The 19077-nt window shown below is 42.3% G+C and overlaps 1 protein-coding gene across 1 annotated transcript in view; it reads left to right on the top strand.

Moving 5' to 3' along the window:
* Positions 1–19077, top strand: part of TBPL1 (TATA-box binding protein like 1) — a 41127-nt gene that overhangs the window by 10072 nt on the left and 11978 nt on the right. Inside the window, exons 2-3 of the mRNA XM_075862513.1 lie at positions 14303–14481; positions 14617–14699. Coding sequence (XP_075718628.1) covers positions 14347–14481; positions 14617–14699 — 218 coding nt within the window. The 5' untranslated portion in view covers positions 14303–14346. The remainder of the gene's footprint in view (positions 1–14302; positions 14482–14616; positions 14700–19077) is intronic.

The raw sequence follows: 19077 nt of genomic DNA, 5'->3' as shown, positions 1-19077 counted from the left end.
TCCGGGAGAGTTGGGGAATAAAGGCTGTAGTAGAAGAACTCCTTAGGCTCTATACACACCACATTTAGTGTATGCACCGGGAGATTTGGCGAATACACTGAATGGGTCTAGGGATGCCAAAAGAGTGTCTTTTTTGCATGGGGCCTTTGGAAGATGCATGGTATACAGTGGAATACATCAGGACTTTTACGTTCGTTGGATATGCTGGGAGATTTCCCCCGTGTATAGGCTGACGTTAGCCCCTAAACGTGATGTGGACAGAGCTTTAGTTATATATCTATATGGGAGAGAAGGGTATCAAATAATATAGCCCCCATTATAGCGGTTGTCATCCAGCTTTCCTAGACTACTGAATATTGGCGTTATTGAGCAGTGTCTGGAGTAGAGAATAGATATCAAATAAGGAGTTTGAAAACGATTGGTCGCAATCACTGTGGGAGCTGTAATGGCAGCCATATTGGTTGTAACCCACTAATAAATAATGACGTTTTAACAGCTTAATTGAAAAAGGAGAACCTCCTATTTTATTTCTTTATTTTAAATTTTAAAAAAATGATAATGACCGTTCTTGCTCTGGTGTGCACCACCTTGTTGAATTGTAGATATTGTGGGTATAGGAAAGGGGGAAAGTGGAGCAAGAATGATCAATGTCGCCTTCAATTATTTTTATGGATACCGACTGTTCTAGGAAAAGGAAGTTGTTGTGCAATGTCCCATTTTTTTAATGCACAAGCAAAAGATTATGTTTATTTATTTCTCTGTTTTTATTTTATTTTTATTTAAATATTGCTTCATTTGTTGCAAATATTTTTTTTAAAAAAGGGGACATTGCACAACAACTTCCTTTTCCTATAAGTCGGTATCAATAATTGAAGGCGACATCGATCATTCTTGCTCCACTTTCCCCCTTCCCTTTACCCCAAATTTCTACGTTTTGACAGCTTGACAGAAGAGGGCATTCTGGAATCCTAGTGCCAGTGTATGGTGTCAGTCATGAGGACAGTTACCACTTATCAATGTACTGTGGTCTTCATTCGATTTTGGAGTGTGGCACACCTTGCAATGAAACCTGGTAGTACAATAAAACTTGAATCATTTACGGATGTCAGGATGCTTAGGTTATATAAATGTCATTTACATACGCGTCAATGTAAAAACGGCTTTGTAGTGTAATGTAATGAATGACTTTGAACATGCTTGAGTTTTGATCAGTGTCCAAATGCTCTAAGGTAAATTTCCGAGGTGATGCTATTTACTATGCGGGCTGTATATAAATGAGTGGTGTCTCTTCGCCTCATTGGCCAGTAGTTCTCAATTGATGCCTTATTTCAAAGGTGACGGAGATGCAGACGTGCTGCGCAGAAAGGCACCACTCATTTACATCCAGCTGTACATTGGTTTGGGGCACTGTTCAGAAGGTGCAGTAGAACCATCTGGCATGTTTTACTTAGGGCATCTGTTGTCATGACGGATTCTGAACAACAATCCCAATAGTGTCAGAGTACCAGTTATCGTTCAAGTAGGATTGCTAAAATTCTTATCTTTATGACCACACATATGCCATTCGCTATAGCAGGGCTTCTCAATCTTTTTCTACGGGGTACCTACCAGCCAAGACATGACTGAAAACATCAATGGTGAATATTGTGACCACCTGTGGTCGAAGTCCATTCCAAAATTAAAATATAGCTCGATTCAACTTTCATGTGTTTCTTGAATCCAGCATAACATTAAAATAAGCACAAAAAGAGTTTATGACGTTGCTAAACCAGATATTGCTGCTGCCATTGTAAGGCCTAAGCTGCTTATGATCACGACCGCCAAAACGACTTCCATGGCCGCACCTCACCCACAATTGGGGCACTCGCTGATGAAGAGTACTGCTCTAAGGCCTCATGCACACAAACGTGTTTTTGTGGCCGCAATTCACCCACATATCTGCGGGTGCATTGCGTTCCCATTCATTTCTATGGGCCCATGCACACGACAGTGCATTGCCTGTGAGCCCGGACCGCAAAATATAGGACTTGTCTTATTACGGCCGCATTTTGCGGTCCTGGCTCATTGAAATAAATGTGCACGGCCTGTGGTTTGCGGGTGGCCCGTGGGTGACACTCCGCGGCCGTCCGAGCTGCAAATTACGGCATGTGCACACCACTACGGTCGCAACAGCCACTCTGATGTGTTTAACTGCTCTAGCAACCAGCAAAACGTCACATTACCTCCATGTGCTCCTCCATAGCACTTCCTATGTTATGGGCTGTCAGGTGCTGAGGTGACCTCAAAGTAAGGCCTTCTTCAAACGGTGCAGATTTTTAGTGGGATTTGACAGCCAAAATTGCAGGGATCAACCAACAAATCTAAGACTGTTCACACTTCACCATTAAAATCTGATGTGTATTTTTGCATCCGAAACCTGAAGCTTACCCTCGAATTTCTGTTGCAGTTGATCAGGAGATCCACACGAGGATTAACCACAATTGTCATTCAGTGGGGCTAATTTTCGGCTATTCCACGGACCATTTTCTTTCCCACGGTGCAGACAAGAATCTGCGTGGCAATTTTCCTTAGCATGTGAACAGAGTTGTGGAAACCCCATTTACATACATAGGATGCAGTAGTGTAGGAATAGTATAGCGTCATATATCTGCAAGGTGGAAGCCAGAAGAACACTATTCGAGCATCGGTCGGATCTATGAACCTGTAGCCCAAGCAAACCATTTACATGCTGCATAATATACCTTTAAGCCCTCTGCACATGTAGCGTAAATCCTGCAGATCTTCCATCTGGATTTGCAGTCCGGAAATCCACAGCGCATTACAGTGGCAGCAAAGTGGATGAGGTTATTTCCCCGCCTATAAAGGGACAGGAAGCCGTTTAATTTCTTCCTCCATCTTTCTAGTGTCCTGTCCCTTTCGACATGGGAAGCGGCAGATGCCTATTCTCGAGCTCCTTGGCGGGCAGTGCGGATGTCCCTGGCCTTCCTAACCGGCATTTAAGTATGGTCTCAGGAGTCAACTCTAGCAGGGCTGGATATAGACTCGGATTACCCTTTGGGTAAAAAAAAAACATCTTTGCACAAGCAGTGGTGTCCTCTCTTTTTCTGGGGCTGGAAAGCACTCGGCGCGGTCCGGCCCCTTAAGGGTACAGACGCAATTTTCTGTTTTGACGCCAAATCAGGTTTAAAAACCAGCTGAGGCTTTTTACCTAATGACAATAATGTTTGAGCCTGTACTTCGTGCTGCTGCTTGCTGGATTCTTACAATATCAGAAATGTATCGAGAAAATAGTGAGGAATCCCTATCCCTTCTACAGAATATAAGATGTAAGATATGTGAAGAGGTGCATTTAGTGTTCTTAACAAAAACACGTACAGCCTCTCCTATTCCGTCTATTTCCAGATCAATCCCGCTTGATTTGTCAAACTCAGGAGGGAGCTGGGTTCTGACCATAATAACGGGAGACAGTTATTTCTGGCTGAGGACACAGAGCAACTTCTCAAGGCAATAAGAGCGGTCTGCCCAGGTCTGCCCAGGATCAAACGTTCATGGGTCCGGACTCTAGAAGAAAAATCGTTTTTCCAGTCCACAAGCATATTCAGAAACTAATCAGAAAGGAATGAACAGACCCAAAGAAAAAAGGCGGTTTATCCCTAGAAACTTTGAAAGGAAACACCCTTTTGCTGAGGGGGATTCAGAGAAATGGGATAAGACTCTTTAAATTGATGCTCCTGTAGCAAGAATATCAAAATGTACTTCTCTCCCCTTTGAGGATATGGGCCTATTAAAAGACCATATGGACAAAAAGGCAGAAGGTATCATTAAGCCGACATGGGAAGCTAGCAATACCTAAACAAAGTATTGCTGCTACATCTACTGCAAGGGCCTTAAAGATTTGGATGGAACAGTTAGAGGATCAACTTAAATCCAAGGCTCCAAGAGAGCAGATTTGGCTTCTATGCTAGTACTTCAGAAGGCTGTGGACTTTTTGTCTGACGCATCTGCTGATTTAGTCAGACTTAAAGGGGTTGTCCAGGAATTTTATTTTTTTCTAAAAAGTGTCCCCCCAGCCTTGGTTTGTCTTCCTTAATACCCCCTATTAAACTTCTAACCAGTTTCTGTTTGATCTCCATCGTCACTGCTGCTCTTTCTGTTTGTTTACATCCCTTGCTTCTGGTCCTGGCTGTTTCCTGTCTTGTAACCCACCATACCCATGATCCCCTGCTGCATCTGAGGAGACAGTTGCATTCCCCCCCCTTCCTCCAAAGCATCTCAGCTATTTGCATACTGCCACGCCCCTCTATGTTCACAGGTCCTTCCCTGCTCTAATTCCAGGCAGCTCCCTCCCTGCACACGGTCTTACACACTAATAATCTTCATTATCCTTTGTGTCTCCATCTATCCCGGATCTAAGTACAGGCACCCGTCTCCCTCCCCCACCCCTTTCACAGCCTGATAAATGTAAGTCTGCCCACTCCACCTATGTCCGACATCTTGGTACACACAATCCAGTCAGCACATTTTCCTCACCTGCTGCTGGATCTGTTCCTAGAGATATTAGGCCCTGTTCACACTGAGTTTTTTTGCTGGCAGAAAAATCTGTCTTGAATTTTGAGCCAGATTTTGACCAGCCTGCACGCCGCTTGCTGCGTTTCTTGTCTGCGGCCATTGAGCGCCGCAGGAAAAAACGCTTTCTCTGCCTCCCATTGATGTCAATGGGAGGTCAGAGATGTAAACGCCCAAAGATGGCGCATGTTGATTCTTTTTAGTGCGGTTTCCGTGTCAAAAAAAGACGAAAATGCCTCCCATTGATTTCAATGGGAGGCGGAGTCGGTTTTTTCAGCGAGCGGAAAAAGCGACATTCCCTATTTTCTGGCGTTTTACTCCTCTGACCTCCCATTGACATCAATCGGAGGTAGAGAGCGTTTTTCGTGGGCAAAAAAACGCTGTGCAAACGGCGTGCAGGCAGATCAAAATCTGCCTCAAAATTCAGTATTGAATTTTGAGGCAGAATTTTCTGCCTGCAAAAAAAGTCTGTATGAACAGGGCCTTACCAGTGAAGCAATGCCACACGGCCCCCCCTGTAGGTAATGCCACACGGCCCCCCTGTAGGTAATGTCACATGGCCCCCTTGTACATAGTCACCCCCCTTCCTGTAGGGGACAACTCCATTAGTCCCTCACTTCACTGTCCATATATGGACAGGGAAGTGATGGACTTCTCCTTGAGCAGAATCCCTGGCCACAGCGGTGGGGATTCCCTTCAGAAGTCCCTGACGTCACTGTGTCCATATATGGACAGTGAAGGCAGGGACTTCTCTTGGAGCGGAATCCCCGGCCACATCGTCGGCTGCTGTGGCTGGGGATTCCGCTTTAGGACCAGTCCCTGACTTCACTGTCCATATATGGACAGTGAAGTCAGGGACTTCACTGTCCATATATGGACAGTGAAGTCAGGGACTTCTCCTGGAGCGTAATCCCCGGCCACAGGGGATTAGGGATTCCGCTACTCCTCCTCCTCACATGCATTTCAGTGTGAGAGCTCCAGAGTGAAGGGGGAGGAGGCCTGGACGACGAGACAGGAGGAGGGGGCGTGTACTATGATTGATTGACACTCCGTGTCTTAGCTCAGCCTGCACTTCCTGCTGTGTAAAGACACGGCGCGTCATCAGCTAGGTCTACAGGCGGCAGGACCAGAGGAGGCGGAGCTCTGAAGAGCTCATGCAACATCTGCACGGCCCACTGCCTGGAAATGTAGTTGATGACGCACCGTGCCTTTCTCAGCCGGAAGTGCTGGCTGACCAAAGACACGGTAGGTCACAGTAAATAAAAAATTTACCCTGGGTGCGGTCATGTGACCACAAATCAGAACAGGGTAACGCTGGCACAGGTAAATAGACACTATATTAGAAATGTTATTAAATATGTCTTAAGTTAAAATTGAAATAAAATGTATTCCTGGACAACCCCTTTAATGTCAGAACAGCTGCTCTTTCAAATTAAGATAGATCTATCTGGCTTTGTTCCTGAGCAGAAGACGCTGGGTCCAAGTCAAGATTATGCTCAATAACCTGTGCAGGAGAGAAGCCATTCAGCACTGGACTAGACGATACACTAGAGAGCCTCAGATAGGCAGAAAGGCTTCTCTTCTGTTACTTGCTCTTTTTGAACAAAGGCGGCCCTTTTGAACCAAAGAAAGAACCCTCAAGCTTCTAGGAAGAGAGAGGGTAATCCAAGATGTCCGAGACAGAAGAACAAGGGGTTTATGTTCAATGACAATACCAGAGAAAATTCTACTTGAAATACTTAATGACATACATGGGGGGCAGATTAAAATCCTTTAGCCAAACTTGGTCCAGAATTTTCTCAAGTTCATGGATAATGAATATTGTGTCTTAGGGTATGTTCACACCCAGAGTTTTCTGGCGTATTTTGGGTCATAAACGCCCCAAAATATGTCTGAAAAACTCTAGCTGAATGCCTACAAATCAAAGGGAAAAACGGCGTTTTGGTCAGACGGGACATTCTTTTACGCTGGCGTTTTTGTAAACTGTGCATAAAAAAAGACCCGCAAAAAGGTGCATGTCACTTCTTGAGCCGTTTTTGGAGCCTTTTTTCATTGTCAATAGAAATCGGCTCCGTAATTTTCAGCCATTCTACGGTTGACAACTGGAACTGCGCTTCCTACCTCCAGAAAACGTCAGTCACTCCTATACGAACTCCTTCTCTCGTCAGAAAGAACTAGAGGGAGAAACAGAAATCCTTCTTCAAAAAAAGGTTGTGGCTCCAATTCAGTATTTTCAGCGCCACCAAGCCTACTATTCTCCATTATTCCTAGTTTTCCAAATGAAAGATTGAGTATACAGAGTGATTTATAAAGTTGAAGCGTCTAAAGAAGCATAACCAAGTGCAAAAACTATTAAAGATGGAAACAATTGCTTCTTAAATCAATCTGCCTTTGAAAGCTATTGCTTCATGGCCGTAATAGACCTCCAGGATGCATCTTTTCATGTACCGATCCATCCAGAGTCCCAAAGATTTCTGAAGTTTGGGGTGACATTGAGGGGAGAGGTTAATCGTCTTCAATTCCATGCCCTACCTTGGAGCAGAGGAGAGACCAAATGGATCTTCACCAAGATTATGACAGAGGTCACAGCTTGCCTTCGTCTAAGTATAGGATAATTAGAATTTATTTGAAGATCTACAAATTTCAGCAGGGATGGAACAGAAATTGTCTTCCTATTTAAGAATGACCTCTCTCATTCCTTTGCTGGTTGACCAACTTACAAAAATCATAACTGGTTCCAGAACAATCCAAGATATTTCTAGGGATTCTGTTGAACGCACAGCTCCATTCTTCTTCCCTCCCACAAAAAAACAGTTACGTTAATTCAGATAGTCTCTTCCTTTTGCCATCACACATCCAGTTCAGTAAGAGAGATAAATGAACAGCGGAACAGGGAGTGGGAAAAGTAGTGTGTTTCATCAATGTAAAAAAGAAAAATACTTTATTGAATTATTATTAAAAACCATGTTAGATGAAAAAATGACGTTGTGCCAAGGTCCCCTAAATTGGCAAACTAAGACGATATTATGTCTGAATTTAAATGCTCCGTTTTATCAAGGATATATGTATCTAGCCTCCCCCTCTGTATAGATGAGGCTCTGCAGTAGTCCCTAGTCCAGAGATTGGAGTGTTGAATAGTAGCAAATGGCTGTCCCCCTCAGTATTGATGACGAGACAGTCAAATTGCAAATGACACTAAAGGCTCCTCCAACGGGCTGTAAGTAAAGCCCTGCGGAGGAGAAATCCCTGCATCAATATAACCATGGAGGTTACAGGGAAATCAAATTACAGGCAAGTAATCATAGTTACATAGTTACATAGTTTGTACGGTTGAAAAATGACACGTCCATCAAGTTCAACCAAGGAATGGGAAAGGGAAAAATGTCTACACATAGGAGCTAATATTTTTTTGTTCTAGGAAATTATCTAAGCCTTTTTTAAAGCCATCTACTGTCCCTGCTGTGACCAGCTCCTGCGGTAGGCTATTCCATAGATTCACAGTTCTCACAGTAAAGAAGGCTTGTCGCCTCTGCAGGTTGAACCTTTTTTTTTCTCCGGTCGGAGGGAGTGCCCCCTTGTTTTTTGAGGGGGTTTTAAATCGAACAGGATTTCACCATATTTTTTGTATGCGCCATTCATATATTTATATAAGTTAATCATGTCCCCCCTTAGTCGTCTCTTTTCAAGGCTAAATAGGTTTAATTATTTTAATCTTTCCTCTGTAATTTACGAACATCTTCCATAGACTGAACTATACTGCATAGCTTGGTGTCATCTTCAAAAATAGAAACAGTGCTAATTATCCCATCCTCTATATCATTAACCCCTTCGCGCTCAGTGACGTACTATTCCGTCATGGTAACCATCCCGTTCACGCTTAGATGGAATAGTACGTCACGGGAGAAACGGCCATTTCGGCTCGTCTTCCTGACACATACAGGAGCTGTGACAGCTGCGGTCTTGTACAGCGGTTGCAGCAGCTCCTATAGTGGGGACCGATCGCTGTGTCCCCGCTGATTAACTCCTTAAAAGCTGCGTTCAATAGCGATAGCGGCTTCTTAGGGGTTAAACCAACATCGACGGCCCACTACATGATAGCGGGCAGCGATGATTGCTATGGCTACCGGACACCTAAGTCAGGACCCACTATGCTTGCTGTCAGTGAGTAGCTGACAGCTTTTATACACTGCACTACGCATGTAGTGCAGTGTATTAGAATAGCGATCAGGGCCTCCTGCCTTCAAGTCCCCTAGTGGGACAAAGTAATAAAGTAAAAAAAAGTGTGTAAAAATAAGAAAATAAAAGTTTTCAAATTAAAAATCCTCCTTTTTCCCTTATCAGTCCTTTTATTATTAATAAAAATAAACAAACTATACATAATTGGTATCGCCGCGTCCGTATCGGCCTGAACTACAAAATTATTTCATTTTTTTTCCCGCGCAGTGAACGCCATAAAAGAAAATAATATACCATACCAAAATCACAAATGTTTGATCACTTCACCTCCTAAAAAAATGGAATAAAAAAAGATCAAAAAGTCGCATGTACTTAAATATGGTTCTGATCGAAACTACAATTCGTTACGCAAAAAAACAAGTCCTTGCACGGCGCTCTTGATGGAAAAATAAAAAAGTTCTGGCTCTTAGAATAAGGTAACACAAAAAGTGAATGATTTTTTACAAAAAGTATTTTATTGTGCAAACGCCATAAGACATAAAAAAAACTATAAACATCTGGTATCGCCGTAATCGTATCGCCCCGCAGAATAAAGTGAACATGTCATTTATAGCGCACGGTGAACGCTGTAAAAAAAATAGAATAAAACAACAATAGTAGAATTGCTGTTTTTTTAGTCACCAGGTCTCTTAAAAATAGAATAAAAACTGATAAAGTCGCATGCACCCCAAGAAAACTACAATGAATTCCTCAAGGTCTCTAGTTTCCAAAATAGGGTCACTTTTGGAGGGGGGGGGGGTTTCCATTGTTCTATTGTTTTGGGCACCACACAACCTCTTCAAACCAGACATGGTGCCTAATATAAAAAGGAGGCCACATGTGGGATATTTCTCAAAACTGCAGAATCTGGGCAATAAGTATTGAGTTGCATTTCTCTGATAAATCCTTCTGTTTTACAGAACAAAATGGTATAAAAAGGATTTTCTGACAAAAATAAATATGTAAATTTCACCTCTACTTTGCTCTAAATTCCTGTGAAACACCTAAAGGGTTCATAAACTTTCTAAATGCTGTTGTGAATACTTTGAGGGGTCTAGTTTCTAAATTGGGGTGTTTGATAGGGGTTTCTAATCTATAGGTCCCTCAAAGCAACTTCAGAACTGAACTGGAACGTAAAAAAAAAACCAAGAGGCAATACTTCGCTTCTTACATTATACTGATAATGAGACGTGCCCACTCCGAGATGACTCCTGTTTTGACCGTTTGTATAAACGGAGACCCCTACTAGACCGATTCAGTTCCCGGTTTTCCCAAGCATTCACCGCCGAGAAGTGTATTTCTATTGATGAGTCCCTGGTACATTTTAAAGGGAGGCTTCAATTCCCCAGTACCTGCCGGGTAAGAGGGCAAGGTATGGTGTGAAGATGTATAAGCTGTGCGAGAGTGCATCAGGGTATACTTACAAATTTAGGGTATGTGAAGGGAAGGACATCAGTATTAAGCCCCCAGAATGCCCCCCCCCCCCTTACTGGGAGGTAATCCAAAAATTTTGTGGGATTTGGTGCACCCACTGCTGGACCAGGGTTACCAACTCTACCTGGATAATTTTTACACCAGCGTCCCACTCTTCAACTGCCTCACTTCCAGTCCTGCGGCATGCGGCACTGCTAGAAGAAATCTGAGAGGCCTCCCTAAGACTCTGCTTGGGCAAACAAGAAGGGGTGAGAGCAGGGCACATTCTAGCAGCAACATATTGTGTGTCAAGTACAAGACAAGAGAGATGTCCTTGTATTGACAACAATACATGCCCAAACCAGTACTCATGTACCTGTACGAGGTACCAGTACAGAGACCCCCAAACCAGACTGCATCCTGGACTACAATAGGTACATGGGAGGGGTGGACTTGTCAGATCAAGTCCTGAAGCCCTACAGCGCCATGCGGTGTGGTATAAGAAGCTGGCCGTGCACATCATACAGATGGCATTGTACAATGCGTACGTGCTACGTCGATGTACAGGCCAGAGGGGAACTTTCCTAGAATTTCAAGAGGTGGTCATCATGAACCTAATCTTTAGGGACAAAGAAGGGGGGGCACCCAGTACTTCTGGAAGCGGGGCCACACGCATCGCACCAGGGCAACACTTTCCAGGAGAAGTTCCCCAAACTGGCAAGAAGGGAAAAAGTCAAAAAAGGTGCAAAGTCTGCTATAAGAGGGAGATAAGGAAGGACACAATATATCAATGTGACACATGTCCCGAAAAACCAGGGCTCTGTATGAAAGTGTTTTAAAACTTATCATACAGCCTTTGATTTTTAATCTACCCCAGTTTTACTTACCCTGATGTACTCCGCACAGCTTATCCCCCCTCGTCTTTCCCTTCTGAGCCCTGCTGTGTGCCCAGGCAGCTAACAGCCACATGTAGGGTATTGCCATACCCGGGAGAACCCACATTACAGTTTATGGGGTGTATGTCTCTGGTCGAAATGCTCACTACACCTCTAGATGAATGCCTTAAGGGTGTAGTTTTTAAAACGGGTCACTTCTCTGGGATTTCAACTGTACTGGTACCTCAGGGGCTTCTGCATACATGACTTCACACCAGAAAATCCCCAGTAGGCCAAATGGTGGTCCTTTCCTTCTGAGCCCTCCCATGGGCCCAAACGGCAGTTTATCACCACAAATGGGGTATTGCCGCACTCAGGACAAATTGGGCAACAAAATGGGGTATTTTATTCCTTGTGAAAATAAGAAATTTTGATGAAAAATTACATATTATTGGAAAAAAAATTGACCTGCGGTACAGATGTGAAATCGCGGCATGTCAGTTTAGGGAAAGTCCGCAACAAATATTCAACCGCTCCGCAGAATTCAATGGAAAAGTGAAATTCCGCAACAAATAGCCATAACTTTTTAGATTTTTCCGTCGACGTAGCTTTTTATGGGTTTTGGTTTTTTTTGAGGGAGGAATTGGGAATTGCATGTTTTAATGACACCATTTTAGAGTACAAATTATGTATTGTTTAACGTAATAAAAAAAATTTTTTGCAGGGGTGGGGGAAAAACAACAATTTAGTCGTTTTTTTTTTTTTATGGCGTTCAGCATGCAGTATAAATAACATGATGTTATTCTCTTGGTCAATATGATCATGGCGATACCAAAATACGTTTGTTTTTTTAAATGTATTTCTACCTTTGCACAATAAGAACACTTATCTTCTCGCTGCACATAGCTTTATGAGGGCTTGTTTTTTTGCAGTTCGAGCTGAATTTTTCATTGTCGCCGTTTTGTGGCACATACGACCTTTTTGATCACTTTCTATCCTGTTTTTTTTGGGAGGCAAGGTGAAGGTGACCAAAAATAGCAATTCTGGCATTTATTATTATTTTTTATTTTTTTTATGACATCCACCGTGCAGGATAAATAAAGTGATACGTTTATATCTGGAGCCATTAAGGATGCAGCTATACCAGTTGTGTGTATTTTTGTTCAATGTTTTTGGGTACAAACACACTGGGCGCATATACGCTGTGTACTGTTACATAGCGTATCTGCCCTGGAACCTCCAGGGAATTCAGTCTGAAAAACCGCACCAAGTTGTGCAGTTTTTCGAGCGGCCTGTCTTGTGGAAATCCTGCAGTGATGAGACAAAAACTTTGTACTTACCCCGGCTGTAGTCATGGCAACGCGTTCCTCTCTTCTGCCGGGCCTCCTAGGATGGCGCTGTAGTTCATGTGACTGCTGCAGCCTTTGGTTGGCTGTAGCAGTCACATGGGATGAAAAGCCATCCCAGGAGGCGGGCTGCACTCAGAAGGGAGGATCACGTCACTAGGACTATGGCAGGTGTTAAGTATAAGCTTTTTTATTTATTTCCGCCGCAAAACAAGCAACACATTCCTCTTTGTTGCGGGTTTCACCTCCCTATTGAATTCAATCGGGAAAAACCACAACAGAGGAGCAGCGATTACACACCATAAATTGACATGCTGCGGCCATTCTGCTGTCTATTCCATATTGATCAGGGGTGATGAGTGTCTGCGGACACCTTAAAAAGGGTTCAATGTAAAAGCTTCCCCTCTGTTCTCCCTAATGAGTAAGCCGCAGCCGCAATATGCACATCTTAATGCTTTTGTAGACATTTTCATGGGGCATTTACTGCAACAAGTATTGATTCACATCATTTCCAACTGACCAAGGGACCAAGATGGCTGCAACTTCTCAGAGCTATGCGAGTGTGTTTTGTTTGTTCTTTGTTTGTTTTTTTACATTGAGTTTTTCTTTTCATTTCTCAGCGCCACAGACAGTTTTGTTGTTGTTTTTATTTTATTTTAGTTTTTCCGCCCTGCATTCCAAAAGCCACGACCTTTTTTTATTTTCTGCCGACATAACCGTATGAGGGCCTGTTTTTTTTGGGGAACAAGTTGTAGTTTTTATTGGCCCTATACAATGGCTCAATATAATGTACTGGGAAATTGAATAATCTTCGTGGGGTGGATTGGGGGAAAAAAAAAAGACATGATTCCTCCATTGTTGTCTTGGATTTGTTTTTATGTCGTTCACCGTGCAGTAAAAACAACATGTTAACTTTAAAAAAAAAAAAAAAAGACGCATGAGCCACAAAATGGTACCAATCAAAACTACAGCTATCTGCGCAAAAAACCCACCCAAACATTGAAGATTTTTTTTTATCCCTTTTTATTTCATTTCTTTGGGGGAGCAAAGATGACCAGAAAACAGCAATTTGGTAGTTTTTATCTTTTTACGGCGTTTACCGTGTGGGTTAAATATTGTCTTATAATAATTAAGAACTTTTTTTTTTAACATTACCTTTAGGGGAAAGTGTAAAGTTTCTCTTTTTTTTTTTTTTTTTTTTTAATATTTTTTTTTATTGTTTTTTGCTTTTGCAGGAGAAGAAAGATGGCATGCCTGGGGGACCTTTATTAGGCCCCATGGCAACCATCGGCATCCTGCGATCGTGCCAGGAGTGTAAGTAACGGGCTAATGGAGGGGGCCTCCTCCCCTCTTTCGAACAGCTTAGATGCTGCGATCACCATGGACTGCGGCATCTAAGTGGTTAGACGGCCAGGATCAGAGTTATCTCCAATCTCGGCAGTTGACTGTAACATACAGCCGACATCCGCTGAGCATACTTCCCTTGGTGGCTGTAATGTACAGTTACATTACATGTTGACAAGGGGTTACGATAGGAAAGCGCTTTTGTTTCTAACTTGTTTGGACTTTCATGTCTAAAGCTGACAATACCCATTAAAGTTGTCGAACATGTTAATTTTGGCACGAACGTAGGGGAAAGCAGGAACGGTAAGATTGGATTTCACCATGCCGATCCTTTGTTCCAGTGGGAGATAAGCCTTGTCAGCGGTCTGGCAGCGAATTATTCGCCGAGGTGTTTGAATACTTGTTGCAGCCAGTGTGCATGTTCATGGTGGAGTTGGGAAGAACCGCTATCTGAAGTGTATGGCCACCTTTTAGTTGTAAAATGAAAAAAAGGGTTACTGTGTTTACTTTCTGTGAATATTTACACTTATGTTTTCTCCGCAGGACATATTCTCATGGTGGGGGCAAGCTGCAAGTAAGCCACCTCAATGGATGCAGAGAGTGATGTGGCATTAGATATTTTAATTACCAATGTTGTTTGTGTGTTCCGAACGAGATGCCATTTAAACCTGCGGAAGATTGCATTAGAGGGGGCAAATGTCATTTACAAGCGTGAAGTTGGAGTGAGTATGCTTAGAAGAATATCCTTCTTACTTTACTAGCTTGTCAGTTGTTTGGCAGGAGAATGAAATTCTAGGAACACGTAACTCATTCTATACTGCTTTGACTATCACTTTTTTTTTTCACTTCTATTTTAGAAGGTGTTGATGAAACTCAGAAAACCCAGAATAACTGCTACAATCTGGTCATCAGGAAAAATAATTTGTACAGGAGCGACAAGGTAATAATCTGTACTTCCCCATTGATGCCTTCATACACGAAACTACTATACTAAAACAAGTAGCACCTCCTGTAGTTATAACTATAGCAAATAGTAGCCAATAGATTCTAATGGTTCAGTGGCGCTCAACTGTGGTAATGTATGAACTAGAAATGCTGTATGAGATAGGTCAAAGAAACCGTAAAGTGCTAGAACAATTTTATTTCAATACGGTTGATCAATTTTCCATTTTTCTTTTTTTAACCTGAACGGTGAATTTACAAATACATGTGTAAGATTTAATATTTTTGGATTTTTTACACAGCACTTACTGTTTTAGTTATAGGACGAAGAAAAGTTAAAGGGGTTGTCTGGTCATGGGGCGGTTTTTCAAACTTATAGGTGTAGGCCCTTCACAGGTCATATGCTGATAACTTATCCTATGGAGGGCCTACACCTATCAGCATATGACCTGTGGAGGGCCTACACCCGGACCCCTCACGAACCATATGTTCCAGCTGCCTCCGGAAGTTTTGCGGTGGTTGGTGCCAGAAGCAGATGGCGCCGTACATTGTATAGCAGCCGTACTGCAACTCTGCTCCTAGTCACTTGAACAGGAGCAGAGCAGCAGTAACCCAGCACGGCCGCTATACAATGTATGGAGCCTTCTGGTTCCAGCACCGACCACTGCGTACCGGAGGCAGCTGATCGGTGCAGGGTCTGGGTCTCGGACCCCCACCGATCATATACTGATGACCCATGGCCAAACAACCCCCTTAACTTTTTCAGGACTGAGCTCATTTTGGCTTTCATGACCAGCCCCCTTTTTACAAATCTGACGTGTCATTTTATGTGGTAATAACTCTCTAATGCTTTTACCTATACAAGCGATTCTGAGATAGTTTTCTCGTGACATATTGTACTTTATGTTTGTGGAAAAATTTGGTCAATAAATTAATTTCTTATTTTTGAAAAACACCAAAATTATAAGACAATTTGCAAAAATTATGATTTTTCTAATTTTAACTGTATCTGCTTGTAAAACAGATAGTCATACCACACAAAATAATAACAATTTCACATATTTCATAGGTCTAATTTATGTTTGCATCGTTTTTAGAGCATTCTTATTTTTCTAGGACATTACTAGGCTTAGAACTTTAGCAGCAATTTCTTACATTTTCAAGAAAATTTCAAAAGGCAATTTTTTTAAGGACCAGTTCAGTTCTGAAGTGGATTTGAGGGCCTTCTATATTAGATAGACCCCCATAAATAATTTTAAAAACTGCACCCCTCAAAGTATTCAAAACAGCATTCAGAAAGTTTCTTAACCCTTTAGGCGTTTCACAGGAATTAAAGCAAAGTAGAGGGGAAATTTATTAGCGGTCTTATTTTGAACAACCGTTCACGGTTTACAAATCTATTTTTATTTTTTTTGCCGAAATTCATTTGTAATACATTTTTTTTTTTTTGTAACACAGAAGGTTTTACCAGAGAAACGCAACTCAATATTTATTGCCCAGATTCTGCAGTTTTTAGAAATATCCCACATGTGGCCCTAGTATTCTAATAGACTGAAGCACCGTCCTCCAAAGCAAAGGAGCACATAGAGATTTTGGTGCCTCTTCTTTTTTTTTTTTTTTTTTCTTTAGACTATATTTTAGGCACCATGTCAGGTTTGAAGAGGTCTTGTGGTGCCAAAACAGTGTAAGCCCCTAAAAGTAACCCCATTTTGGAAACTACACCCCTCAAGGAATTTATCTAGGGGTATAATTAGCATTTTGACCTAGGGATGCACGGTGCATCGAAACTTCGATACTGTTTCGATACTCTGCATCCCTAAACGGTTCGATACCGCTATTTCCTGTATTTCGATACTGAGCTGCGCAGCCGCACAGCTCAGTATAGTAATACATGAATGTATGGGAGCGCGGCTGTGTAATTCAGCCACAGCCCCGCTCCTGAGTCATGATAAGTTCGCTGGGTCAGGATGATGCGATGCGGCCGGCGCTGCACTAATGAGCGGCGGCACTGGAGACAGAACATGGCGGGCGCACTACAAAACACCCCCATGTTCTGTCCTCAGTGCCTGAACTGCCGCTCATTAGTGCAGCGCCGGCCGCACCACCTCATGCTGACCGCGCGCGCACTTCCTGTCAGGAGCGGGGCAATGGCTGTATTACACAGCCGCAGCCCCGCTCTATAACGGCGGAGATCAGAGAAACCTCTCATCTCCGCCGCTATTCCCCTGAATGCTGCCATCAAAGCTGACTGCAGCATTCAGGAGAAAATGAGCAGGGGGGGATGCGATCGAGGGCCATACCATATATGGGCAGACATCTCAGGGTCTATTGACGGACCCCAGGGCTGTCTTACCATATTTCTTGTTGTTAGGACATACCCAAGTATGTCCTAACAACTGCCTGTGTGCTATCTGTCTACAGGCTAATGTACTGGGATATATCTGATATATGTCAGTACATTAAAGTTTAAAAATAAAGTAAAAACAAAGTATTGTAAATTAAAAAAAAAAATACACATTCACCTTTTTTACAATAAACATTAAAATAAGTCTCAATACATAAAATATTCACACATTCAGTAATGGCGCGCACAACAATTTTTTTGCATCATTTATGATGTGTACGCTGTAAAAAAATGAAATAAACACGGCTTGCTATCACTTATTAATGTGGGGCACGAGGTGCGATGAATTTAACCTCCATGTGCCTCACATTAATAGTAATTAACCCCATCATGTACCTCGCACATTAACCCATTATGACTGAGAAACATGATGGGATTAATTACTATTAATGTGAGGCGCGTTCAAAATTCATCACACGTCGCGCCTCACATCAGAAAACGGAAGAATTTTTTTTTTTTTATTACTGTTGGCAAAAGTATCGAAATTGGTATCGAAATCGCAATACTAAACGAAGTATCGGTATCGAAGTCCAAATTCTGGTATCGTGACATCCCTATTTTGACCCCACAGGTCTTTTGCTATTTTTATTTGAATTAGTCTGTGAAAATGAAAATCTACTTTTTTTTGGAAAAAACATAGATATTTTAAATTTTTACAAGGAATAAAGAATAAAAAGAACCCCAAAATTTGTAAAGCAATTTCTCCTCATTACGGCAATACCCCATATGTGGTAATAAACTGATATTTGGACCCACGGCAGAGCTCAGAATGGAAGGAGCGCTGTTTGGCTTTTGGAGCTCAAATTTATCTGGAATCGTTTTTGGGTGCCATGTCGGATTCGCAAAGGCCCTGAGGTACCAAAACTGTGGAAACACCCCAAAACTGACCCCATTTCGAAAACTACACCCCTTAAAGAGGCTCTGTCACCACATTATAAGTGCCGTATCTCCTACATAAGGAGCTGGGCGCTATAATGTAGGTGACAGCAGTGCTTTTTATTTAAAAAACAATCTATTTTTACCAGTTTATTAGCGTTTTTAGGTTTCTGCTAATGAGTTGCTTAATGCCCAAGGGGCGTATTTTTACTTTAGACCAAGTGGGCGTTGTACAGGGGAGTGCATCACGCTGACCAATCGGCATCATGCACTCCTATCCATTCATTTACACAGCGCATAGGGATCCTGTTAGATCCTTATGTGCTGTCTTATACTAACACATTAACGATACTGAAGTGTTTAGACAGTGAATAGACATTCCACATGATGTCTATTCACAATCTCTGCACTTCGTTACTCTGTCTGTGTTAGTTACAGCAGAGGATGCGTAATCTCGCGAGATTACGCGGTAAATGACAGGTTACAACGAGATCACGCTTCCTCTGCTGTAACTACCATAGAAACAGTAACGAAGTGCAGAGATTGTGAATAGACATCCCGTGGAATGTCTATTCACTGTCTAAACACTTCAGTATTGTTAATGTGTTAGATCCTTATGTGCTGTCTTATACTAACAGGATCCCTATGCGCTGTGTAAATGAATGGAGAGGATTGCATGATGCTGATTGGTCAGTGTCATACACTCCTCTGTACAACGTCCACTTAGTCTAAAGTAAAAATACGCCCACTTGGGCATTAAGCAACTCATTAGCATAAATCTAAAAACGCTAATAAAGTGGTAAAAATAGATCGTTTTTTTTTAAATAAAAAGCACTGCTGTCACCTACATTATAGCGCCGATCTCCTTATGTAGGAGACTGGGCACTTATAATGTGGTGACAGAGCCTCTTTAAGGAATCTTTCTAGGGGTATAGTGAGCATTTAGACCCCACAGGTCAGAATTTATTAGAATTGGGCCGTGAAAATGAATATCCACATTTATTTCCACTAAAATTTTGAATTTTTTTCGTTTTCACAAAGGATAAAGGAGAAAAAGCACCCAACTGTTTGTAAAGCAATTTCTCCCAAGTACGGC

Source organism: Rhinoderma darwinii, chromosome 4 (assembly GCF_050947455.1).
Source record: "Rhinoderma darwinii isolate aRhiDar2 chromosome 4, aRhiDar2.hap1, whole genome shotgun sequence".
Lineage (NCBI taxonomy): Eukaryota > Metazoa > Chordata > Amphibia > Anura > Rhinodermatidae > Rhinoderma > Rhinoderma darwinii.
Note: the sequence above shows the minus strand (reverse complement) of the source record. Positions and strands in the feature narration are given on the sequence as shown.